We start from the raw sequence: 27,605 nt of genomic DNA on the forward strand, positions 1-27,605 counted from the left end.
GAAGAGAGGAGTAAAGGAAGTTTGTGTACTCATGTTTAGTATGGTATAAGTCTAAGATAGAACATCAGAAGCCTTTTAGGACTTTTGTAGCCTTTAGATGTCCCTGTTTGGAGGTGAGATAATGCGTATAGACTTTGTTGTGGGTTTGCCTAGGACGTTTAGGAAGAATCTTGAGTTTAATGAATGAGTCATAGTCGAACCTCTTCATTTCAGAAATTCGAGCACGAATTTCTTAAAAGGGGGAAGTATTGTAACACCCCAATTTTCAAAAAGGTTATTATTATTATTATTATTATTATTATTATTATTATATGGTATTTGTTCATAATTATTTTAATAATTATAGAGGAATATTATTTTGTATGTTTTAAATAATTATTTTTTTGGACAATTATTTTGTAAGTATTAAATAAGTATTTTTATTAGATTTTTAAATAAATATTTATATGTTTTAAGAGAAGATTGGTTTTATATGATATTTTGTTATTAAAATTATATTATTATATTTTAAGTCAGAAATATATTATTATTATAGAGGAAAAATATTTTATAATATACATGTATTTATTTTATTTAATTATTTTGAGGAAAAATAGAAGTGGGTTAGAAGAGAAGAAAAATGGGTTGGGTCGACCCAGCCCAATGAATTAATTTTAAGAAAAGAGTCAGGTAGTGTTAACCCTATCTGCCTCATTTTTGTTCTAAAGGGTTAGGAAAAAAAAGAGGAGAAAAAAAGAGCTCTAAGGAAGAGTACTCAGGAACGATCTTAGATCACACCAAGACCATTCGTCTTCTGCTCATCCAGGCAAGGGGGGAGTGAGAAACCTCGCTCGGGGTGTGGGAATAATTGTTGGGTAGTCGGATTGGCCCCAATCCCTTGCTTGATGTATGCTTCTAGGAACATGCAAAGTATGAATAATTCTGTTTTGCCTTCTGATTGCTTTGTTGTGTTCCTTGTTGGATGTGATGCATGAGTATGTGGTTAATTTTGAAAATGAACATGTTTTTATATGAATTAGAGTGCTCTTTGGATTCCTATGGGAAACCCTATGAGAAAACGAGCAAAGTATGAATGTTTTCTATTTTTACTTCTGATTGTTCTGTTGTGTTCCTTGTTGGATGTGATGTATGAGTATGTGATTAATTTTGAAAATGAATATATTTTGATATGAATTAGAGTGCTCTGTGAGTTCCTACGGAAACCCTATGAGAAAACAGGCAAAATATGAATGTTTTTTGTTTTATTTTCTTAATGTTTTGTTGCATTCCTTGTGTGATGTAGAGAGTAATATGTATTTGATTTCAAAATTAGATATGTTTTGATATAAATTAGAGTGCTCTATGAGTTCCTGTGCGAAATCCTATGAGGAACAATTATGAGTATGACTATGTGAAATATGAACAAATGACATGATTCATGATGTGAATGAGAATGTGCTAATGTGAACACTATGACTATGAGGATGTGAAATGTGATAAGACATGAAATTCCATGACAAGTTAAGTGATGAGTCCATGAGATTGTGAACGTGTGACATGCATCATGTGCATATATGAGCTAACCAGGTGTACCTTTTGGTCACCAAGTGATGTAACAAGCTAACCAGGTGTACCTTTTGGTCACCACATGATGTAACAAGCTAACCAGGTGTACCTTTTGGTCACCAAGTGATGTAACAAGCTAATCAGGTGTACCCTTTGGTCACCAAGTGATGTAACAAGCTAACCAGGTGTACCTTTTGGTCACCACGTGATGTAACAAGCTAACTAGGTGTACCTTTTGGTTACCAAGTGATGTAACAAGCTAATCAGGTGTACCTTTTGGTCACCAAGTGATGTAACAGGTGTACCTTGTGTCACCAAGTGATGTAACAAGTTAACAAGAGTGTACCTTGAGTCACCAGTGATGAAATGATGAGAAATGTGATTATGAGAAACGTGACTGGCGCCACATGCATTTATGAGTTGAGTCCATGAGATCATTGCATGTTGAATGACTGTGCATGTGTTATTGTTGTATGTATAATTTGAATTTGCACATAAATATTGTGTAGCTATGGCTGTGATTGTTATGATTCGTGTGTGTTGCCTAACTGTTATTTCTACACTTGGAATCGAGTGAGATGTTTCTCACTCCCTTGTTGTTATTTGTACATGTTTAAATTCTGTTGCAGATGATCATTAGCACGAGGATGTTGGTGATGAGGCTTAAGTTTTAATTGAGCATGCTCTGATAGGATATGTGACATCGGAGCATAACTAGATTTAGTTTAGGATTCCTTATTGTTATTCTGTTTTGGAAAAGATTCATTTTGTTATAAATTTCGCATTTGACTATATTTGAAGTATACAAATATGAATCCTCTACTCGAATTTATTATTTTAATTATAAAGATTTTATTTAAACCAAGAATATGTTTCATATATATGTCAGGGTAGAGAGTATCACAGTTTCTATGTTCTAGAACGGATCATCACAACTTTAAATTAGAAAAATAAATACTTGATAATATGATAGCATTTTAAGTTTCTTGAATTAATCTTAAACGTTAAATGTATGTCATCGACTATTTCAAATACTTAAAAAGCATGTTGAAATTTATGACTAAGAGATAATGTAACTTGAAGAAGAACTCAGATGTAACATTTGTTTAATTTTCTATTTTCATGTTCTCGACCTTTTTTATTTTTTAATTTTAAAATTTCTAATTTGCAATTAAGTTTCCATGTTTTGGCATATGAGTAGTTATCAATAAACAAATTACATTGATTAATTTTTTCCTCTCCAACAAATTATTAGTAGTTACTTTTAAAAAACTAATACATGATTTTTTAAAAAAAAATGAATATAGATAAAATAAATATAAATTAAAAAGTAAATGAATCTTGAGAAAAGTGGAATTAAAAAGGTGATATCTTTTTTATAAATTATTATGATAATATATTTAAATTTATTTATTCTTTTTATTTTTCTATTCTCCACTTTTTTTTAACAACTTTTTCTAAACAAATGTTATGAATTTAGAAATAAAAATTATACTAGTTATTCAATATAAATATCTTAAAAAATACCTTCATAAGTTATACCAAGAATAATAATATATAAATCAATAAGTATTACTTTAGATTTATTTGATAATTTCTTTCAACATAATAATATTTAATTTTAAATAATTATGATAAATAAAAATCAAAATAGTTAAGAAGTTAAAAAAAATATTACAAATTTTCTTGTTCAAAAAAGATTTCTAAAAGTATTCTCGTGTAAGATAAATAAAAATTGAATCATAAGAAGTTAAAAAGAATTCATACAAACTTTCATTGAAGATAATAATTCATATTTAATATATATGAATTACTTTTTTTTAGAGTTACATTTAGTTAGAATAAATCTTGTGAGATTTCTCATAAAAATATATATATTATAAAAATATATATTAGTGTCTAAATTTAAATAAGAATATAAAATTATATGATTAACTAGAATATTTAAATCATGATTGATTACTGTAATTAAATATTTCATAAAAAATAATCATCTTAACTTTTATTATTACATAATTTTAAGAATTAAAAAATGATTTAATGACATTTTAATGAGAAAATTATGTGATGTAGTCATGTGCATGTGTATGTTACAAAACATTCTTTAATAATAAATGATATATATGATAAATACAGTTGATAATAAATTAATATATTATAATATTTTAACATGTAACTAATCGTATAATGATAAAATTTAAATAAAATATAATTTATTAAATAATTATTTTGTATATTATTTTGATGATTCGAGAATCATCATAACTATCATAAGTTTTGATTACCCTAATTAATTAAATCATTCAATAAAATTTATAAACTGATTATTATATTATATATTATATATAATTAAGATATATATATATATATATATATATATATATATATATCAGATTTAATAATTTAATTGATTGATTTAATTAGAATATATACTCATTGTCAGTACTTTAACTACTATATTATATATTTTTATGAATTAAATTTAAAATAAATTTCTTGTTACAGTAAATAAAAATATAATAAATATGTAATATCTATTCAATATCTTTATATATATATATATATTATAAAAGATTGCAAAACAATAGAATACATGATAAATAATATATTAATTACGTACAGTCTTCGTTTTTATATATACAAAATTAATAAAAAAATTATTTTGACCTTAATTATAACATCTGTTTGAATAAATGAGCACTTTTATATCTAAATAATAAACATTAATATTATTACATATTTAATATAGTAATATGTATAAAATATTATATATTTTAAATGATTATAGGAAGAAAAATAAAAAAATGGTTAATATTATTAACTGTTGTTTGGGTAAAATAGGTAGTACAAATTTAAAAATATATTAACTATTGTTTGTTACAAGAAAAAAATAGCTTTCTTATTAACCACCATGATTTATAATAATAATTGTGTAATAAATTTATTTATTTATTATTATTTAATATTTGAATAGTATTATCTATAATAATATATAAAGATGATTTATCATTTTTGTGTATACAAATTTTAAGATATTTTTATCTTTTATTTTTATTTAGTATGATAATTATATAATTCTTTTTTTAAGTAGTTAATTTAAAAAAATTATTATTTTCTAAAAATAAATCATAACATAATTACTTTGTAATTTTCACATCCTACAATACTAACAAGGTACAAAGTGTTTTGTTTTCACTAGTTAAATAGAAATATCATTTATATTAATTAATTTTATGAATATTTTTAGAATAAAATTTTAAATTATAATATATTAGTAATTATAATTAATTATTTTAACTAATTTTTTTTATTAATATGGATAATTTTGATATTTATTTCTTATATATGGACGTAAATGAGTCTTTCTGCAGTTAATTACCAACTTGCCAACTAACTAGTGTCCATGTCACACTGCACAACTAATAATTTGAATTATTAGAGTCAGAACAACGAGAAAACATCCCCAAAGAGACAACGAAGAATAGTCCCAAATAGTGTACTAATACAACGCAAAAACCTCAACAGAGTTCGATGATTGGGTAAATTTGGGTTTTCCAGTGCGAAATTGTCATTGCAAAATAGCATAAGAAAAGTGTGGAAAATTTAGACGAGGAGAATATGCGTGGAGAAAATTTGGAAGATTCTTGAGTAAGCAGCATCTTCCTCTCTATTATTCTATTCCCTTTTTTTTTTTTTTTTTTTTTTCTTTTTATTGTCTTTTTTATTTTTCTTATATATCTCAAATCACCCACCACCTTCTTCCTTCTCCTATATATAAGGCACTCTTTTCTGCATGCTATACCTTCTCACCATTACTCTAAGGTTCTCTCTCTCTCTCTCACATGATGTTGTTAGCTTTTATTTTTCTTCTTTGTGGTTGTTACTTGAAACCATTTAATGGGTTTAAGGTTTAATTAAAGGGAAACTTTGGGGTCCAAATTTCCAAAGTGATCTTCTCTACCATGTTTTATGAATTCGTTCTTGTGATTGAAGGCCAAACGCAGGCAACTTGTGTCGTTGACGCGTTGAGACTTGCGATGCATTGCGGTTTTCTTAATTACTACAAGATTTGAATGAATACGGGGTTTGGTTTTTTGAGAATTGAATATATAAAATAAAAAAAAAATACGCTATAATGGTTTAGATTGTATTTTGTAGTAATTTAGCTTATCTATGTGTATTCATGATTTGTTTGTTTCCTTATTAGTAGGATTGATAGTTTATGGAATAGGTGTATAAATATGCATTAGTTTTCGGGTTTAATATCTTTGCATTGACTATTTTACGAACTGATAACTAATTAGAAATCATTGTTGGTACGATTCTTAAAGACAATTATGGTAAAAGTTAACTAATTTTTCATAGATTACATCTTTGTCTGTATTGAATGATAATGTAAATTTTTTTATCACTAATTGGCTAGATGTGTAGCCACTTGTCTTATTTCATTCATTGATGCATTAACAGTACTTCCGTGCGTATGATATGTGACTACTAGGAGATTCTACTCAGGTTGTTTTAATTGTGACAAACTGAAGATGACATGGCAAAAACCATATTTCAGATATCTGAAATTCTGGATTGGAATTTATTATGAATTCTGGGATATTCATCTCATGATCCTATCTCTCTATAAATATAGTGAGAGGTTCACTTTTATATGGGAGTCAGAGGAGTACATCTGAATTATATGACCATACATAACTGGTGGTCAGGATTAAATGTCATGTACCAGTTAAAAAAGTCCACTCAATATTTTTTTTTTTTTTAAGTTAGAAGGCAACCTAATTTTGATCATGGCAAATTAATTACACATATAGTGGAAGGTCACCTGAATTAAATTCTTTTATGATTTGTTATAATAATCACTGTCATTAGCAGTTCTGCGTGCTTTTATGTTAAAATTTGCTTGTGGTTGAAAGAATATTCTGTTTTTAGTGCAGCATTGTTGGCTAGAACTCAATACTCTCCAACCTACCAGTGCCAGCAACTTCTTGCTGGCACTCAAGTTGACCTGCATGTTCTGGGGGAAGGATACGACTCAAAAGAGCATAATGAATCACAGTAGAACTCTTGAGGGTGTCCATGGAGTCCAAGTGGTGCCTCACTCACCATTTGATTTCACAGAAACTAATCAGAGTGGAGACTTTAGTACTTCAAATGGTGGAGCGCCAACTACTGAAGCAAATCGGCTGCTGTTAATGCAGTGAGTGAAATATATACCTATAAAAAATGTCATACAATTTTTACTTAATTGTAATTTTTATGACATTAAGTAGAATTGAAAATTTACAAAGCCATTCACACTCTAACCTACTATTTACCTGTTCACCAGACGACTATGGCAACAGAGACCAGCATTATTGAGACCAATCCATTGTAGTATTAGTTGTCATGGTACTATTGAGAAATTTTCTTTCCATTTAATGTTATTTTATTGGTTTCCCATGAATGGTTCAATCTCATGTAAATAACTTCTATTTCTGCATCCTCTTATCAGGTGATCAGCATCTTGCCGAAACAGTTGCAAATGTGCTTACTTCAATTCCTTTTATAGCTCTTGGAATCCAAGCCCCCAGGTAATATTTTGCTCCAAGCATCATAAAATTTTTGCTAGAAGAAACATCTTTGTAATCATATAGATAATTGTGGAATGTAGGAAGAATCTTAATTCTAAGCTGTATGCTAACTCACTAATTGGAGTCGGAGTGGCCTCAAGCGTGTACCATTCTTCAAGAGGGAGGTTGAGGAAATTTTTGAGATGGGTTGACTACACAATGATTGCTGCAACTACTGTTGTAAGAAACATACTAGATAAATATAATTATAGGCTATTCAGTAGCATGCAAAATCCTGATTATACCTGCCATATCTCTTGGAATTGAAAGCACTTATCAATGTTGTCTAGACCAGGATACTGGAATACTACATTATTCGTTTTGAACAATTTTATGCAGAAGATGCTCATTAATTTTTAAATAAATTCCTTGATTCTAACTTGCCATTAGTCTTTCAAGGTTTATTTTCTTACAATTGACTGATCAGGTAGTTATTTCTTGAATTTCTTTTTGTAAATTTAATTATATATAATTTTAGTCTGCCTACTTTTTCTCTAATACCAACTCCATCCCTTCTAGAACTTGTGTCGAGGTGGGGGTTCAACAATGCCTAAATATTGTGTGCATGTATTTGACACAATCTAAAATGTTTTCTCTATATCTTAGGTTATTGCATTTTTCTTTATTGTCTAGCTTGATATTATTTAGGCTTTTCCTTGAGTAAATCAACTAGATAATATTTGAATATAAAATCATTTTGCAGTGCTTGTCAATGGCCCTCAGAAATGAGAATCCAAAGTTACTGACGGCAGCATCTGCAATATGTCTTCCAGTTAATCCGATGATGGTTTCAGTTCTTCACACTGGGATGATGGAGGTATGCTGGTTTTCTATTTATTTATGATGAATTAGTTTTTCATTTAAAAAGCACAAGTGACCAAGTAAACATTTAATATCACTGATGTTGGACACTAAAATTAGAAACACAACAGTGATTGTGTTTCGGAAACAATCTGGTATAATGACCAGATTTGCAGTACAAGCGCTCAGCACACAAGTGTATCCTCTTACAAGAGGTTTTTGGAAATTAACAACAAACTGACACCTTAGTTCCTCCTACAAGTCTGTTGAACCATATATGTATAAATTAAAACTGTTACATCCTAAAAAATAGCTGCCTAATACAGAATAGCATACAACTTGGCCTATCAAGGCCTCTTTATATGGATGAAGCCTTGTCCTCTAGGATAAAATGATGAAAGTATCCTTTGCAGATCTGTGCTTGAATTTGAATTTGGTTCCATCAATTCAGTTACCTCACATTCATTCATCATCTTCCACCCGTTCATCATCTACCCCAAACAAAATCACATTCAATTTCTTCTCATGACATCGATGGGTTGGTTCATATTGTTGGACACACATAAAACAACTATTTTCTTCTCTTCTTTTCACTTATTTAAGTTTAGCAATTTTTTATCTACCTCTTTCTGAATTGAAATGCTTGCTGCATGCTCCCAGAAGAACTAGCTTGCATTTGCTTGTGTCAATGACCCCTCTTTGATTCTCAGTTGGGGCACAACCTTTGTCTCAGTTTTGCCCAAAATCACTACTCTGGCACGTCCTTTGTGATTCCTTGCCATATCCAGGAACTTTGAGAAGTTCTGTAATCATTTTGGTTGTTCCTTGCCTGAGATAAGGGGAAATTCTTTTTGGTTATGCGATGCAACTGATTTTCCATGTAGTCACCATACAATTTCATCCTCCGTTCATTACATCTTGAAGACCATGAGTGCGCACCTTCCTCTGTGTGACATCTATCAATCATTCACAAAACAACCTAAAGCAATTGCATCAGATATTTATTGTAATTGGGCAAGAAGCACTTTAAGCTTTTGTATGTATTCTTTCATAAACACAGTCTGTTTGATAGCCACTAGTTGTTCATAAGCATTGGCCAGTGGCCACAACACTATTTGAAAATCTTATCAACAATTCTTCCTTTAAATCCTGCCATTTCAATTTTAGCCTTCTCTTTCTCAAATATCTAAACCAATGTACTGCAAAGTCCTCTATAGACACAAAGGAAAGAGAAACTTTCAATTCGGGTTAAGTATTTTGAATCTCAATAAACTTCGCTTCTCTGGCAGCCGCCCAACTGGGTCAAAGTTCGAAAATTCAACTTTCTTGAGTGCTTTTTTAAGTGCTTTGTTCAATCCTCTTCAGATTTGGTAGAATTGATTTCCAAAGGGTTGATCATGCTGTACAGGGGTCCTAATTTGTTAGAACTCCCTGCAGCAGGTTCTTCCATCATTTAAGCCTTTTGATTACCATCTCTCTCAACAGAATCTTCGTCTCCTCCATGCTACTTGTTTCCAAACATTTTTATTTTTTTGCATTCCTTCACCGGACTTGTTGATTTCTTCCATCTGTCTATCCAATCCTTCCACCCTCAAGTCCTTCCTTGCGATTCGCATTGGCAGGTCAAACCAAAATTGTTGAACTATAAACTTATATACACAAAACAATGATTGTATTATTGTATTAAAGAAACAATCTGTTTTAATGACTAGATATTTGCAGCAAAAGCATTCAAGTACACAAGGGTTTTCCCTTACAAAGAGCTTCCTACTTCAAAACATTAACTACAAACTAACAGATTAATTCCCCCTATAAGTCTGCAACGATATTTACAACATTATAACTATCATATCCTAAAATGTAACTGTCTCATACGAAATTAACAAGACATAACGGTCTAATAGTTTGCCTAATACCAGATTTGGCCAACCAACTGAACTGACCTTGATTAAATTTGTTGATACATTGATTCTGACACTAGAATACAATCCAAATATAAATATTATCAAGATATACTTAATGAAATATAACGGTTCAAGTGTGAAAATAAATTGCAATCAGTTTCACAATCCAGCTATTAGAGTGTGTTTGCATGTTCGTCTTTGACATGATTTTCCACGTTCATCTGAAGCTATCTATTGTTGCTTCTGCATATTTTACATTCCAAACGTGGTGAGAGAATGTAAGACCCACGTTTTTAAATCTATTCCTAACATACACTTATTGTGGTTGAGTTTTGTTATCACTACATAATTTGATTTTAGTCATTGAGTTAATAAGAAGATCAGTCATGCTTAATACGGACTTATAGCAGAAAACCTAGTTCAACCATTGTAATAAAATATTATATGCAGTCCTCGTTAAAAAGTATATGTATATTAAAAAATGGAGTCTTGTATAATTTACCAATTAATTTGTATATATTAATTTTGAGTACACTTGGTATTTTAGGACTTATACCTCTGGCATCTTACATTTTTTCATTAGTTTATTTTATTTTTCAAACACTATTTGTTAGATTTATTTTTTCTTAACTTATCCGATTATTAATATCAAAAGGTTTGTATATATGAATTATGTATATGTATATTTGAAGTTAATACATTTTGAATTTAAGTTGATTCACACAATTTATTTTCGTAATATACATCAATTTCAAATGTCTTGATTATTTATTTAAAAGCTTTTCACTTTTGATTATTTACTATTGCTTTTAACGGATAGCAAAATCAAATATTTAAAAATATTCATGCAATGTATGAAAATATTGTTACGTTGGTCTTTCTCTTAATTCGCTTTATAGATCCGCCCCTTAATTCGAGGATAGTCATAGGACAGATAAAATTAAAATTTGCACAATTAAATAAACAATAAATATTGGAGCTAGTAAATATTTTATTTATGTTATTTTGACGATGAAAAAAGTATTTTGCTAGAAGGGCATTATTTTGAGTAAAAGTATTATACATAAAATAAAAAAAAATGATCTTGTCAATAATTAAAAGTATATATTTTATAATTAAGCTTGTCTCTTAATTGTTTTTATTCAGGTTGCATTTGCTAGAAGGGCATTGAAGGATCCAGACTTGAGGATGGCTCACACAGTGCATAAAATGTCAACAGTAATTGGTGCAGCGTTGTTTATAGCTGATGATATATTTCCTAAAACTCCTTACCTTCATGCTGCATGGCATCTTGCTGCTGCTGTTGGTGTAGGCACCTGCAATAAGCTTCTTGAGTAGGTGTGCATACTAAGATAGCATCAACATAATTTGTCGACTTAACTTAAAAAGAAATGTTTAAGATCATAGGGTAGTACAGTGTGTCTTCCTGGATTAGGTTGAAGCTGTAGATGAGTTCAATGCAAGTTAGGTTCCCAATTAGTTTACCCTTTTCAATTTGTAATTTAATTTCCATTGGTTAAATTCATTGAATAAAGGGTTCATGTAAACAAAAACTGGCACATAATCTTCTTGTTGGATGAACATGCAGTTATATATAAAACATCTTTCATTATAATTTCTACCTGAACATGTATACAGCTTCCATGGAAACACTTGACTGTTTAGTTTGAAGTGTGATTGGAATTTGTGAAGATATATGTAGGAAATATATGATATGATGATTTTCAAGTGCAGTTGACTCATTTTTGAATCAATAAAAAAACCCTCGTCAAATGAAAAACTCTTCAAAAGATTTGGTGTCTGTGAGCTTAGGCTATTGTTAAAAGCGAAAATAATAAGAGGAAAAAATAAAGGAGAAAAAAAATAAAATGACTTATGACTAGCCCATTTCAATTATTAAAATTGTAATCCAAGTTTTATTAAATTGCCATTGTACCAAAAGAGAGAAGAAAAAAAAAGCCAGAACATTTTTTAATGTAATTTAAATTTACTAATAGTATAAAAGATTTTTACAGTCACAATATCATTATATGTATAGTAAATTAATAAGTTTATTAATTTTTATAATAATTATCATAAAATTATATCTATCATATTTTTTTAGTTGGTAGTGTAAATTTTACTAAATAACATTGCATGGAAAATAAACTTTTATTTTGTGGTTATCAAGTTTCAATTCTTTTGTTTAATAATCACACACTATTAGTGAAATTTTTTTACATTGCTAATCAATAAAAAATTAATATTAATATATCTTTTAAGATAAATTTGTAAAAGTTAACATTAGTATATTTCTTTAGTTTTTGTACTTATCTTTTACAAATTTTTAATTCTTTTCATTTTTGTTATTAATTTTTTTGAAATGTTATTTGTTTTATGTTGTAGAATTAATAACAAAAATTAAAAGGATTAAAAAATTATATATATAGAAACTAAAAAGATATAAGTATACAACTAAAAAGTCTATTTTTAAATTATAAAGATTAAAAGGTAAAAAAATAAAATTATAAGACTAAAAAATTATTTCAACTCATTAAAATTTAAAGCAAAAAGTTGATATATTGTACAAGGGAAGCTGATGCATTGTTATTCCTTACGTCAAGAATAACTTCTAGCTTAGCCAACTAGCGAGTGGGTAATAATCCGAAGAAGGGAAATTGCATAAAATAATCGATCTTATATATTCCAACGTGTTTTCACTATTTTTGAATTTTTTTTGAAGTTAATTTAAGTTAGGTCTCTTTAACATTTCATATCTCTTTTATATTCCTACATCATGCCATTTTTTTAATGCTCAGAAGTATTAATTCAACTTTATTTATTTGATGTCGAATTTATTTTGATGGAGTTATTCAAAATTAAGTTTTTTCGTCATTCGTGATTCTTTTGTATCTTTACTTGCTGATAAACGATTTTTTTTGTTCTTACAAAATTGAAAATCTCTAACATATCAAATAATGTTACAAAAAAATTGATGAAAGACTAAAAAAGATTAAAAAATTATAAATATAAAGATTAAAAATATCTATTTTAAACTATATATAGGAACCTAAAAGAGATTAAAAAAAAAGCATTTTAACATTTCAATGTATATATGGAGGAGTATTACACTTCACAATTTGCTCAACAAGTTATATAAGTATTTTCAAGGTTTGATTTTCGTATGGTCCTACATACTTGGTGTCTAGATAAGGTATAAAAATATAATCAAGTGAGACCAATGCAAGATCACTATATATTAGTACATATCAATCTGAACTGCTTTATCATGTTATACACTCAAGCACCTCATGCATGCATTATTTTCTGTTCCTCTTCATTAGAAAATGACACCATGTAGCAACAAAAGCTACGTACCTAGGAAAAATATTGTTTTTAATGACATGTTATTCTTTAATTAGAGAGGGAAAAAAATTAATGGGACATATAATTCCAACCTACACTCATTTAATTTGGTGAGCTGTTAGAATTTTGTACTGTTTCATTTATTTTGCGCTCGTTGTATCATGTCAAGTAGGTGGAGCTAGTTTCAGATTTTGTTTTCTGGGCTGCAGTATTCTATCTTTGGATTTCTTCAATTTATTTTCTGTTTTCCAAATTACAGCAAAGCTTTTGAAATCCTTTAAGAAAAGAAAGAGAGAAAGAAAAAAATGAAGAAGAGATAATTTAAGTGTTGAGAAGGTTTCTCAGGGTATGTTCATTGCAAACTGTGTAAAGTATATATGGGAGAAGTTAGTCAGAGAGCAAAGACATGTATAAATTCAACGCATTCATCCCCGCATGGAATGGACAAATGGTGATAGAAAGAGTTATCCTTGAATTTAGCTCTTTTAAGTTAATTCAAGAAAAACTAGCAAAATTAAGTTTTTTTTTTTTTTAAACTTTCATCATATGGAAAACAAAAGCCAAACAGTACCTCACTGGACACCATTGAGTGTTTTTTTTATTTAATATTTATTTATTTATTTAATTATTTATTTTATTTTTATCACCAACGGAAGAAATGATAAATTATTGGAGCAAAACTATAACGTTTCAAAACCAAAACAGTTTTTGATTTTTCACCTTTGACCAAGTCTCACGTTTTTTCAGATTAGTTAGCACAAGTACATCCACTTGTTTACTGTTACCGGAGAGTTTGCAAAGTAAATAAAAGATAAAACTGATGCACGTACTCTGGATTTGAAAAAAGGTATCTATTATTGTGTCTATATATGCATTAGTACGTGAAAAAAATATACAGAAAAATACACAACAATTTCATTAATCTCTCCTTCAAAATTATTTCTACTACTAAAATATATATTTTGGAGCAGTGTTCTTTGGTTCGGAGATTTTTCGCTGCACTCGAACGGTCTAACGGGTTGACGTATCTTGGGAGAGGAGTGCATTATAAGACTCAAAATTACCAGTGTAGTGGGGCCGTTTTCTCTCTAAGGATAGCACTCTGCGTGCTTCAACCCAGACTACTTTAGACTTATTATTTAATATTTTAATTCTCTTTGTGTTTAATTAGTTATTACTGATTGTTTTATTTTTTAATTTTATAGTATTTATTGTGTTGTTGATATTGATTTTATTCATAAATCTAAATATTTATTTTTTTCTTTTGCTCTATTAAATTTACTTCTCTAACAATCTTAGAGAGACAAATTTTCTTTTCTTGTTCAATATTAACATGTCTGCAATGGATATTTTAAAGTCTTTGAGTAGTAAGCCAGAAAAATTTAATGGAGTAAATTTTTTTATGTTAACAACAGATGAAATTTTGGCTTACAGAGTTGAGTTTATTTTCTGTTATTTTAAATGGAAAATCTGAAAAATGTTTTGATTGTGCCTTGGTTGAAGCTAGTTCTTCTAATGATACTTTTAGTGATAAATATATTTTGTGTAATGGTCGTATTTTGAGTACTTTATCTGATAATATTTATAAAATATTTTGTCATACAAAAATTGCTTTGGAGTTATGGGATGCTCTTGAACTAAAGTATAGTTCTGCTGAAAAAGGGTTTAAGACGATACTCTTATGAAAGAATGATTTATTTTCAAATGGAAGATGGAAAACCTTTCTCTGACCAAGTTCATGAATTTGAAAATATTATTTATGATATGAAGATGAAAGAAATTACTTTGCCTGACATAAGACTTGTTAGTTTGTTAATTTCTAAATTGCCTCTTTCTTGGTCTGAATTTGCAAGAAGCCTTAAGCATAAACCTGATCATTTCAATTTATCTGATTTGTTGGTTACCTTGCAAATTGAAGATAAACATCTTATTTCACGAAAGGATTCTCGTAAACCCCTTTTTCAGGCTAAGGCTCATTTAGTGGAAAACGCTAATAAGCCTAAACAAAAAAATTTCAAAAAATATGATTTTTGCAATAATAATAAGTTTGGTCAAAGCTCTTATTTCTCCAAAAATAAAAATAAGGCTTTTAATAACAACTACAAACCAAAGAGTAAAATTTAAGGAAATGAGTCTTTCTGCATTGTTTGTGGAAGAAACAATCATTTTGCTAAGGATTGTTTTCATCGTCGTTGTCAACCAAAAGACATTACATCTGATCCCAAATCATCGTCTCAGCCTCAAGCTAATGTTGTTACTGCTAATGCTTGCTCAGATTCCCCATCTAATAGGTACCATGTCACTAGCCCAGAGTTAAATTTTATTTATAACTCAATTGATTGGTGGATTGACTCTAGAGCTAATGTTCATGTGTGTGCTGATAAAAAATTATTTTCTTCATATCAGGAATGTGGCACACGTACAGTAAGCATGGGGAATAGGAGCCTAGCATGTGTCATTGGTCTAGGCCGAATAGAATTAGAATTATCTTTAGGAAATGTCTTGTTTTAGATGAAGTCTTTCATGTTTTTGAAATTAGAAAATTTTTGATTAGTGTTGCTTTGTTAGTTCAACAAGGTTTTAAAGTTGTTTTTGATTCCAATAGAGTTGTAATTTCTTGACATGGTTCTTTTGTTGGGAAAATGATATATTTGTGACGGTTTGTTTAAACTTAATCTCATGTCTTCCTTTATTAATAAAAATTCTAGCATTTCTTCATCTTCTATTTCAAATGTTGAATGTTGTGACATTTGGCATGGTAGACTTGGACATGTTAACTTGAATTCTATTTAAAGAATGATAACTCTTGATCTTATTCCTAAATTTTTTAATGCATTGAAACAAAAATGTGAAGTTTGTGTTCAAGCTAAACAACCTATAAAATCTTTTCAAAATTCTGTCCAAAAGGAAACTTGCTTGCTTGAACTCATTCATAGTGATATATGTGATAGCAATGGTGTTATTACTCGTGGTGGGAAGAAATACTTTATTACCTTCATTGATGACTTCTCAAAATATTGCTATGTATACTTGATTATTCATAAAAGTGAGTTATTTGAAAAATTCAAAGTTTATAAAGCAGAAGTTGAAAATCAATTAGAAAATAGTATTAAAATTTTTCGTTCTAATAGAGGGGGAGAATATTCTTCTAATGAAATGGGTGAATTTTTTGAAACACATGGCATTATTCATGAAGTCACTCCTCCCTATGCTTCTCAATCTAACGGAATTGTTGAAAGAAAAAATCGTACTCTATTAGACATGATAAACGCTATTCTTATAAGTTCTGGTTTGCCTGATAATTTATTGGGGGGAAGCTTTGTTTACTGCATGTCACATTTTGAATAAAATTCCTTACAAAAATTCAGATAAAACCCCTTATGAACTTTGGAAAAATAGAAAACAAAATTTGAAATATCTCAAAGTGTGGGGGTGTCTTGCAAAGGTGAATATTCCTATAAATAAGAAAATAAAAATTGGTCCCAAGACTATTGATTGTGTTTTTTTTTTTTGGATATTCTTTACATAGTACTACTTATAGATTTTTAGTTATTAATTCTGAAGTTGCTGAAATTTCTAATAATATAATTATGGAATCTAGAGATGTTGTTTTCATTGAAAACATTTTTCCTTTGAAGAATAAATTGTTAAACTTGTTAATGATACTTCTAGCTTTGTTTTACCTTCTAGTAGTATTGTTAACAAGGATTTTGAACCTAGAATTAGTAAAAGAATTAGAAAAGCTAAAGATTTTGGTCCTGAATTTTATTCTTTCTTACTTGAAAAAGATCCTAAAACTTATAGTGAAGCTATGAGATCTGTTGACATACCTTTTTGGAAAGAAGCCATTAATGATGAAATAGATTCTCTTAAAATCAATAAAACTTGGTTTTTGATTGACCTTCCTTCTAGTTGCAAGAATATAGGTTGTATATGGGTTTTTCGAAAAAAAATTAAGAACAGATGGCTCCATAGATAAGGTTAAGGCAAGACTTGTTGTTATTGGTTATAAACAACTAGAAGGTGTAGATTTCTTTGATACATATTCTCCTGTTTCAAAAGTTACTACTATTAGAGTTTTAATTTCACTTGCATGTATTTTTAATTTGGAAATTCATCAAATAGATGTAAAAACTGCATTCTTAAATGGTGACTTGGAAGAAGAAATTTACATGAATCAACCTGAAGGTTTTATAGAACCTAGAATGGAAAATAAACTTTGCAAACTTGTTAAATCCTTGTATGGTTTAAAACAGACTCCTAAACAATGACATGATAAATTTGATCAAATTGTTTCTTCATATGAATTTCAGTTTAATAATAGTGATAAATGTGTTTATGTGAAACAATTTGATGATAATTCATGTGTTATTTTATGTCTCTATGTGGATGATATTTTAATCTTTGGTAGTAATCTACATGTTATAAATGATGTGAAGTCTTTCTTGTCTAGTAATTTTGAAATGAAAGATTTTGGTCTTGTTGATGTTATTTTAGGTATTAAGTTAATTAAGAATCATGATGGTATTGTTTGGGCACAATCACATTATATTGAAAAATTATTAAAAAAATTGAATTATTTTGATGTGAAACCAGTTTCTACCCTATTTGATTCTAGTATTAAATTGAAGAAAAATATTGGTGAAAGTGTCTCTTCTCTTTAATATTCTCAAATTATTGGTTCCTTGTTGCATTTGTCTAATTTCTCAAGATCGGACATTGCATATGTTGTTGGTAGGTTAGGAAGATATACTCATAATCCTGATCATTCACATTGGCTTGCTCTAGAAAGGTTATTTAGATATCTTAAAGGAACTATTAATTATGGCATTCACTATGCATGTTATCCTACTGTAATTGAAGGTTTTAGTGATGCAAATTGGATTTCTGACTCTAATGAAACTAAATCTACTGGTGGTTATGTTTTTAGTTTAGCTGGAGGTCCAGTAGCTTGGAAATATGCAAAACAAACTATTATTTCTCGTTCTACTATGGAAGGTGAAATAATTGCCTTAGATACTACTAGTAGTAAGGCTAAATTTCTTAAAAATTTATTATATGACTTGCCATTATTAAATAAACCTATACCTCCAATCTTAATGCATATAGTCAATTTGCCATTGCTAAAGTTACTATCAAAAACTTTAATGAAAAAAGAAAGCACTTGAGAATAAGACACAAATCTATCAGAAATTTGATAACTCATGGTGTTATTTCTGTTGATTTTATCTGGTCTGAAAATAATCTTGCGGATCCACTCACAAAAGGGTTGATGCATAAACAAGTACTTGAATCGTCGAGGGGAATGAGACTAAAGTTCATCAACTAGTTGCAACAATGGACACTCGTCTCCACATAAATGGCGATCCCATAAATGGAGTTCAATGGGTAATAACCAAATTGTTTGTTAACTAAGTACACCATTGTAAACTACAAAATTAGTGCATGTTCCATTCCTATGGCGAGGTGTACTCTAAAGTAAATTGTGACAGTAATAAGGTTGAGGTATTTAAATATTTATATTTATTGTGTTAAAATTAAAAATACCTCTTAATGGATCTAATGACAATTGTTGTAGGGGTGGGTGTCACAGACCACCCTAGGAAGGGTTCACCTAGTGAGTGTGGTGGTGGGGCTGCTACTGAGATATGGACAATCTCTAAGTGACACTCACAAAATGTTGGGATACAAACAAGTCCCACATCGATAAAATAAGACAAGAAATAACAATTTATATATAGCTCAAACATACTCCAATGACAGAGAGGCCTTTTGGGTGATGACCAAAAGCAAAATCGTGAAGGCTAAGACCCAAAGCGGACATTATCTCATAATTGTGGAGTATGTTTGTGTAATAACATTATAAAAAATAACCCTCATAAAATATCTCCTTAGAAAAATACCATAAAAATAACCCCAACAGTGGTATTAGAGCCGCAAGGTTGGATGCGGTTACAACTCTCATAACCCCTCATAACTCATAAAAAATGATAATGTGATATATATTCCCTTGCATGAAAGGCTAGGTCCCTTATTTGAGGGGAAGATTGTTGGGATATAAATAAGTCCCACATTGATAAAATAAGACAAGAAATAACAAATTATATAGCCCAAACATACTCCAATGATAGAGAGGCCTTTTGGGTGATGAAAAAAGAAAAATTGTGAGGGCTAAGGCCCAAAACGGACAATATCTCATCATTGTGGAGTATGTTTGTGTAATAACATTATAAAAAATAACCCTCATGAAATATCCCTTTAGACAAATACCATAAAAATAACCCCAACACGAAATAAGATACATGTACAAGGCCGTAATATGCTCCACTGATTAGAACTCAAATGAACACCTTAATTATACGTGATATGTTCTAAAATTTGGTCAAAGGGATATGGTCAAGACAATCTCTCCATATTCTTTCGGATGGAAGTTCATATGCACTAGGTATAAGGCTCAAACCCAGAAGGTTCCTTGTACTGAAAATATAATATATCATGCTCCATTAAAAATATTTAATCTAATTAGTCTTTATTTTTTTTAATACTATAACATTCCTAAACCAAAACAGTTTTTGATTTTTCACCTTTGACCAAGTCTCACGTTTTTTCAGATTAGTTAGCACAAGTACATTCACTTGTTTACTGTTACTGGATAGTTTGCAAAGTAAATAAAAGATAAAACTAATGCACGTACTCTTGATTTGAAAAAAGGTATCTAATATTGTGCCTATATATACATTAGTACATGAGAAAAATATACAGAAAAATACACAACAAGTTCATTTATCTCTCCCTCAAAATTATTTCTACTACTAAAATATATTTTTTGGAGCGATGTTCTTTGGTTCGGGGATTTTTTGCTACACTCGAACGGTCTAACGGGTTGATGTATCTTGAGAGAAGAGCGCACTATAAGACTCAAAATTACCACTGCAGTGGGAGCGTTTTCTCTCTAAGGATAGCGCTCTGCGTGCTTCAACTTAGACTACTCTAAACTTATTATTTAATATTTAATTTACTCTCTGTGTTTAATTAGTTGTTACTGATTGTTTTGTTTTTTAATTTTATAGTATTCATTGTGTTGTTGATATTGGTTTTATTGATAAATATAAATATTTATTTTTTACTTATGCTCTATTAAATTTATTTTTCTAACAGAATTTAGGTCTTTTAAGTTAATTCAAGAAAAACTAGCAAAAACAAGTTTTTTTTTTTATAACTTTCATCATATGGAAAACAAAAGCCAAACAACACCTCACTGGATACCATTGGGTGATTTTTTTAAATATTTATTTATTTATTTACTTATTTATTTTTATCACCACTGGAAGAAATGATAAATTATTGGAGCAATATATAGTTTTCTTTTCATAAACAAGGTATCTCTTAGTTAAAAGTTAAAGATTAATATTTCGAATCGACTATACTATCGACTTTCAATGTTGGGTGTTTTAGACATTTTATATTGGTCCTGATTCTATAATGGGTTAACACCCAACATAGAAAATTCACTTTCTATAATGGGTGGTTAAAGCTTGTCATACTATGAGTACTAAATATGATGTTTTAGTCAGGTTAACACTCACATTTTATGATGAGTGTGATCAAACATGCCAAAGAAAATGCACTTTTTATGATGGGTGTAATTTTACCTGTCATAGAGTGTGTCATATATTATGGTAGGTTTGATGTTATTCGACATAGAATGTTGACAAGTAAGATCACACCGTCATAAAATGTACATTGTCTATGATAGATACAGTTACACCTGCCATAAAAGTGCATTTTTTTTAAATATTCTGCTTGTTTTCTAAATTTTTCCAAACCTATACATAAAAAAATGCAATTTTCTAAAATTTTTCAAACCTATACATAAAAAATGCAATTTTTAGGCAATTTAATATAGTATATGGTTGTCCAATTTAATAAAGCCATATATAATATACAATATTTGGTTGGGAGGGACGAATGTTGCTGACGAAGGTTATTGTGGTTGGAAGGGACGAATGTCATTGAAGAAAGTTGCACACTTTCTATGTGTGAACTAAAATCCCTAATTGGCACAAAGAAAAGAAAAAAGATGATGAACAAAAATAGTGATGATAGAGAGTACGAACTGAATTTGTACTCTCTGGGTCTTAATAAGAACATTTTCTATAACGAGTATAGATTCACTCGTTATAGAATGTTCTTTTCTATGTAAGTTACTCAACATGTCATAAAAAAGTTGGAGTCAAAGCCTAACCAATACTTTCTATGATAGTTGTTAACTTATCCAACATAGAAAGAACATTTTATGATGAGTGAATCAACGCCTACCATAAAAGGTTTTGTCATAATTACTAAAATTTCACTATGCCACTTTCTATACCTAACATAGCAAGTTTGTCATTCAATGTTATTTTTGCACTAGTGAGGTATCCCTTAGCTAAAAGTTAAGGACTAATATTCTGAGATACTGAGGTGCATTCATGGAGTTGACTTTTTTCAACAATATATTTTTTAACACACTAATTAGGGATTGAACTTTTGATCACATGCTTAAGGTACAAAGTTATTTACCAACTATATCACACCTTGATGGTTGGAAGTAATACATATAATTGTACACGATAAATTTATATATATATATATATATATAATTAAAATTTAAATAATAACAAAATGATTTTTTACTTTATAAACTATATTATAATTAAAAATTATAATTAATAATTTATGCAATTATATAAATTAGATTTTTGAATTTATAAAAATTATTTTAATTATAATATAAGATTATTTTTAACTATTAATAATTTCTTTAAAAAACATTTAAAATTCAATTTATAGATAATGATAAAAGATGATAGACTTAAAGATATAATCAGTGAACTGAAAAAGATAAATCCTAAACATAAAAGAAATATATCGATAAAGATAGATAAAGAGTATTTAAAATAATTAAAAGATAAATTTTTTGGGCTAGTTACAAAGATATTGCATGAAATATGTAAACCTTTATTTTTATTTTAAAATTAAGCATAATATTAGTATTTACTGAATATTTATTTTATAAATTTTAAATAATACGTATTTTTGAATTAACGGGCTGAAAACAAAGGAGTTTTAGAAAATATGTAGTTGATGTGCTTTTAATAAAAATAAGAGTTTATTTTTTTTTCTTCTTCCATGACCTAAACTCATCCTTTGGAGTCATTAGGCTTAAAAGAAATAATTTTTTTCTCTCCTAATATTCACTTTTGCCTAATGGATTCTTTTCTATTGTCAAAATTGCATATGGTAGAGCAAAAAGCATGAGGAGTAAGTCAAATTTAACCTTTACTTTTGCAAGTGTGTTTTCCATCTAAGGATATTGTAATTATCTCTCTCATAGTGGGAATTAAATTATGGGTAGCGAGATTGACCTTTGTTGAGATATATCTATTGTTTATCTATCAAAAAAAAAAAAAAAAAAAATATATATATATATATATATATATATATATATATATATATATATATATATATATCTTTGTGTGTGCGTGTGTGTCTATCAAATTCTTTTTAGATACATAACATATTAGATACATAATATATTATGCACAAATATTTATTAGATTTTGTTCATACATGTATTTGATTTTATTTATCTTTATTACCTTGAAGATAAAGTAATGACCTGACATATCACTATATTTATTATAGTTTAACTACAACACAATAAAAAACATGAACGTCATCTAGCCTAGGATTAACATGCAAGCAATACCCAAATATTCATCCAATAAATATATGTATAGGGTGTAAAAAAAACAATTCATGCTAATATCAATTGAAAACATAATGTCTATTATGGGGTTACAACAATCTATGCACACACACACAAACACACATAAATATCAATACTAACAATATAATCCTAAGTGTCCGTCAAGTGTCTATACATATAGCTATATCAAAATAACCTCCACAAATTTCCATCTTTTACATGGCCAACCAATGTGCTCACCCTCCAATCTAATCTTGATTTGCTCTCATATCAAGTATGATTATAACAGTTCAACACATGAAAAAAACAAGGACAATCTTGTGTAAAATGATTCGACATATAAGATAAAAATCAATTAACTAACTATATTATCATCGTCAAATTCAACTAAAGAACCAACAAAAACAACAACTCAACTTCAAGCAACATGGATAATCAATTTAACAAGTTTATAATCAACTTTGTCAACTTAGAACACAATTATGCAACATTACAAACAACTCAACAACTTTACGTCTTAGTAAAAAGCTTAACAACTTAACACACAACTCAATAACTTAATGTGTCATCATGTATTTCAATTAAGAGATCTCTTACAACGTAGATGAGTAGTTTAAGTAATTTAACCCTACTAAACCAACAACTCAGCTGACCTTTCTTCTCTAGGTCTAAACAACTCAGGTTTTCCTTAAAAGCTGATAATAACACATAAAAGGTTTCTTGGATTTCACCATTTAAACTAGGAACATCCAACACTACTATCAAGAATAGAATAACTTGGGTATGAGTCTTTTACGCTGCTACTATGCTTCAACTAAGTCTATATGGAATTAACCCACTGACTATCATCCAAGTATTGAGCAACCTTCCAACACTTGGTTAGGAATTTTGTTCCTTTACCTTATGCCTTTCTCTATTGGCCAATTTATAAGTAGAGAAAGGAAACTTTCAAAAAAAACTTTTCACTTCAGGAGTCAACTCTTTCTCTAAATGTTTTTCATCTTTTTGAGCTCTTAAAGCACGATAACATAGATCTTCATAGGGGATCTTTCAACTTAATAAACTAACTCATCCTCCATTGGTCTTAAGTTCAACATTACACCTTAATGACATGCATCTGTTGAGATGATGGAGATTGTTAGAGATGATGGGACATCTTGAAGACTCTTAAAGATTGTTTTAGTTTTGATGATATGTTGTATAGATGTTACTTAAGCCTATGCAAAAAGATATTCTATTGATTGTAATAGATATAGGCATCTGTGTGTGTTTGTTTATGTTTGATGATGATGATGAATGCCTAATTCAAGAACTAACCAAATTTTTTAAGAAACCAAGAATTTGATTTTTTAGTATTTCCATCTGTAAACATAAAGTAATAAATTATCATGAAAAGGTAATTATTACCAAGTGTTTAAACATAGAAACATGACTTGATTCAAACAAGAGTTTTCAAGGTAACATTGTTAATCAATTACCATTCAGGGTAATAGATTACCAAGTATGTTACTGGAAAGGAATATTCAAATGTCCTTTGTGTTAATAAATTACCAAGTCTATTATTGAAAAATGATTTTGAAGTGTTTTCGGTAACAGATTACCAAAGGTGGTAATAGATTAAAATAGTGTCTTGCTTGACACAAGGCTGAAGAATCAAAGTTTTCATTGGGATAATCAATTACCACTTGAGATAATTGATTACCATAGAATGAAACTCAATTCTAGGTCTTAGAAAGCTCGGGATAATCGATTACCACATCCCGTAATCGATTACTTTGGTAGTTTTATGCTCCTGGTTCAATTTTAAAGAGTTGGTAACAAATTACCATATCAGGTAATAGTTTACCTCTGTTATTACTCTTTATAACTGAATCACGTCTTGTGAAGTTAGATGAGAAAACACATAGAAGGGGGGGAGGGGTTGAATATATGTGTGTGTGTGTTAACAAGGAATTTTTAACATATTTTTGCAAGAGGACTCTCTTTCATCCAGTAAAATGGTGTTGATGAATGTTAAACAGAAACTACCCAGGATTGGTTTAACAAAATCATTTTGCGTCTGGGAATTTTATCGTCTACTTAAAGAAAATACTTTTTAAGTGAAAACCATTTTTTTGAATAATCAACTAAATAAGTGTAGTTTTCGTCTGAATATAGTTTTAATAGACGATAAGAATTGGATGAAGTTTTCAATATTTAAGATCAATCAAATAAAATGTGTCTATAACATTTAAAACATAGAGCAAACTTTTATACTAGTTCACTCGAATTGAGCTACGTCCAGTCTCCTTCAATTGAAGGGTTCCACTAGATAAATAATTAAGTACAAATATTGTTTGTTCAGCCTCTTCAGGCTCACAGTGAGTATTATAGGCCATCCAGGTCACGACGGTCCCAAGTATTATCAACCACTTCTAGCTCGTCTGCTTCACTCACAGACGCTAGTATTCTTAAACCACTTCTTGTTTCCCGAGCATTCTCAACCACTCCTGGTTCCAAGTATTATCAACCACTTCTAGCTCGTCTGCTTTACTCACAGACGCTAGTATTCTTAAACCACTTTTTGTTGCCCGAGTATTCTTAACGACTCCTGGTTCGTCAACTTCACTTGCTAACGTTAGTATTCTTTGCTCAGCCACTTATGGCTCTTAGTGAGTATTATCGACCAACTCCTGGCCTGCCAGCTTCACTCACTAGCACTAGTATTCTTTGATCAGCCACTTTTGGCTCTTAGTGAGTATTCTTGACCAACTCCTGGCCCGTTGACTTCACTCATCAACGCTAGTATTCTTTACTCAGCCACTTCTGGTTCGTAGTGAGTATTCTTTGACAAGTATTTCCAGGCTTTACAAGTATTATTTCCTTAGCCTCTTCAGACTTTACAAATATTAACTCGACAGATCTAGTTTGAGTGTATGGGTTACTCTCATAGAGAGGATAATAGGTTTCTACACTTACTAAGGTATTCAACTTTAGTCTTTGCAACTACTGAGTGTTTGATTTACTCTCATATAGAAGATACATAAGTTGGTATACTCACTAAGGTTTTGTTCCTAAGATGTAGATGTTTGAAACTCCTTAGTTTATAGAGACTAATACACTATGATACATTTGACTCTATATGCTTTATCTCTGATTTCGTTGCATCATGGGCTAAATATCGCTTTGTGTTCTTGCTTGAACCATTTTTAGCCAAATAGCCAATGTCTCCAAGTTCGACATTATGACCTATATATAGTCTTGTGAAATATGCCCATTACAAGTGTCCGTTGAAGCAGATATAGTCGTTCATGACTAGTTTAATCTTTCATTTAATGCTTAGAATCTTGCATTAAATGTTGCTTCCTGTTCATAGACATTGCGTGAATTCTTCTTGCCTTGTTAGCAGCTGTGTCTGAATTTAGCAGAGACCTAGGAACCTTTTTGTCCTTTTCTGGTCACGTAGCTATGGAGTGTTGTCCTTATCTGAAAAAGTGATGTACTTTTTCTGACACATGCATGCTTTTACTTATGCGCTTGATTTTCTCTTACTTTTATTCTTCTATTTCTTGCGCATTCATTTGAGAGCTTTTGTGTGGTCGTAGACGATGCCTTGATTTGTCCTTTGAGACTTGATTCTTTAAGTGCTTGCTTGATAGTCTTCATGTGCGCCTGTTAGTCCTGTGCATCTCAATCTTGACCTTCGTCTTAGTTTGATCATTATGATAGATGGAAAAACTTTGTTTCTGTTTAGAATACTTTTTAGTCTGTGTTGTCGCTCATCTGATATGACTTTAGCCAACCTTCGTCTGAGTCTTTATGTTGCACTTTAGGTTGTGCTTGACACACTTTTGTCTTGTACTTGATTTGGCCTTTCATATGACTTGGGATCATGGTCTATTCTTCATCTTGCATGTACTTATGTTTTTCTGAAACACTAACACACTTGTTAGAGATAACAACATGTATTATATTTGTCTCATTCAAAACCTTATTGAGAATTGTTTCGTCTGTCTTTACATCTTGTACTTTAAATATTTATCTTTTATGAAATTAAAAGAGAACAATTGGAGAATCCTTTTTAAAAAAGAACATTAGAGAAAAAGATTAATTTTAGAAATAAGAATCAAGACTGATCAAAGAATTTTTCTAAAATACCAAGAAGTGCAAAGATTAAACATGAGTTCTTGAAAGAAGAAATTCAAGAAGTGTATTTAATTGGGAAAGATCAATATCTAGACGAAATTAGGTGATATCTTTCTAATCTTTAACCTATAATTTTTGTTTTGAATGGTGTATTTCTTGAGATAGGGTGTCTCAATAATAGATCTTGAAATCTTGAGTGGGATTTTTCAAGTAATTTGTGTGGGGTACATAAATTTGTATGTTTTTCAGTCTTATAGTGTCAAGATTGATGTATATTTGAATTCTTGTAATATTGTGTGTGCATGGTGTTTATAAACAATATTATAGTGAATGATCTTTGATTTAGTGAGGTGTTAAATCAGAGAAAATTGGATGTAGGCCAAGTGGATGGCTGAATCATTATAAATTTCTATGTTCTTAATCTTCTTACCCTTATCTCTTTAATAATCTTGTTATGAATCTGATTAAAGATTTTAAAGATTTGTGAGATATGTTATTTCAATTACCTCTTGTACT

The 27,605-nt window shown here is 29.5% G+C and overlaps 1 protein-coding gene across 3 annotated transcripts; it reads left to right on the forward strand.

Annotated features, from left to right (window-relative positions):
- Positions 1 to 5,043: 5,043 nt before the first annotated feature.
- On the forward strand, positions 5,044 to 11,489 carry LOC109818453 (uncharacterized). Of its 3 annotated transcripts, none has more exons than XM_020383927.3 (7): positions 5,044 to 5,193; positions 6,484 to 6,751; positions 6,881 to 6,942; positions 7,046 to 7,124; positions 7,205 to 7,343; positions 7,867 to 7,980; positions 11,015 to 11,489. In XM_020383927.3, coding segments are annotated over exons 1-7 (855 nt in total). In that variant the 5' UTR covers positions 5,044 to 5,192; the 3' UTR covers positions 11,207 to 11,489. The 3 variants fall into 3 exon arrangements, with proteins under 3 accessions (XP_020239516.1, XP_020239518.1, XP_020239517.1); XM_020383929.3 differs by lacking the exon at positions 5,044 to 5,193 and adding an exon at positions 5,295 to 5,367 and having other exon boundaries at positions 6,489 to 6,751; XM_020383928.3 differs by lacking the exon at positions 5,044 to 5,193 and adding an exon at positions 5,301 to 5,367.
- The last annotated feature ends 16,116 nt before the right edge of the window (positions 11,490 to 27,605 follow it).

Source organism: Cajanus cajan, chromosome 11 (assembly GCF_000230855.2).
Source record: "Cajanus cajan strain Asha chromosome 11, NIPB_CcT2T_4, whole genome shotgun sequence".
Taxonomy (NCBI): Eukaryota; Viridiplantae; Streptophyta; class Magnoliopsida; order Fabales; family Fabaceae; genus Cajanus; species Cajanus cajan.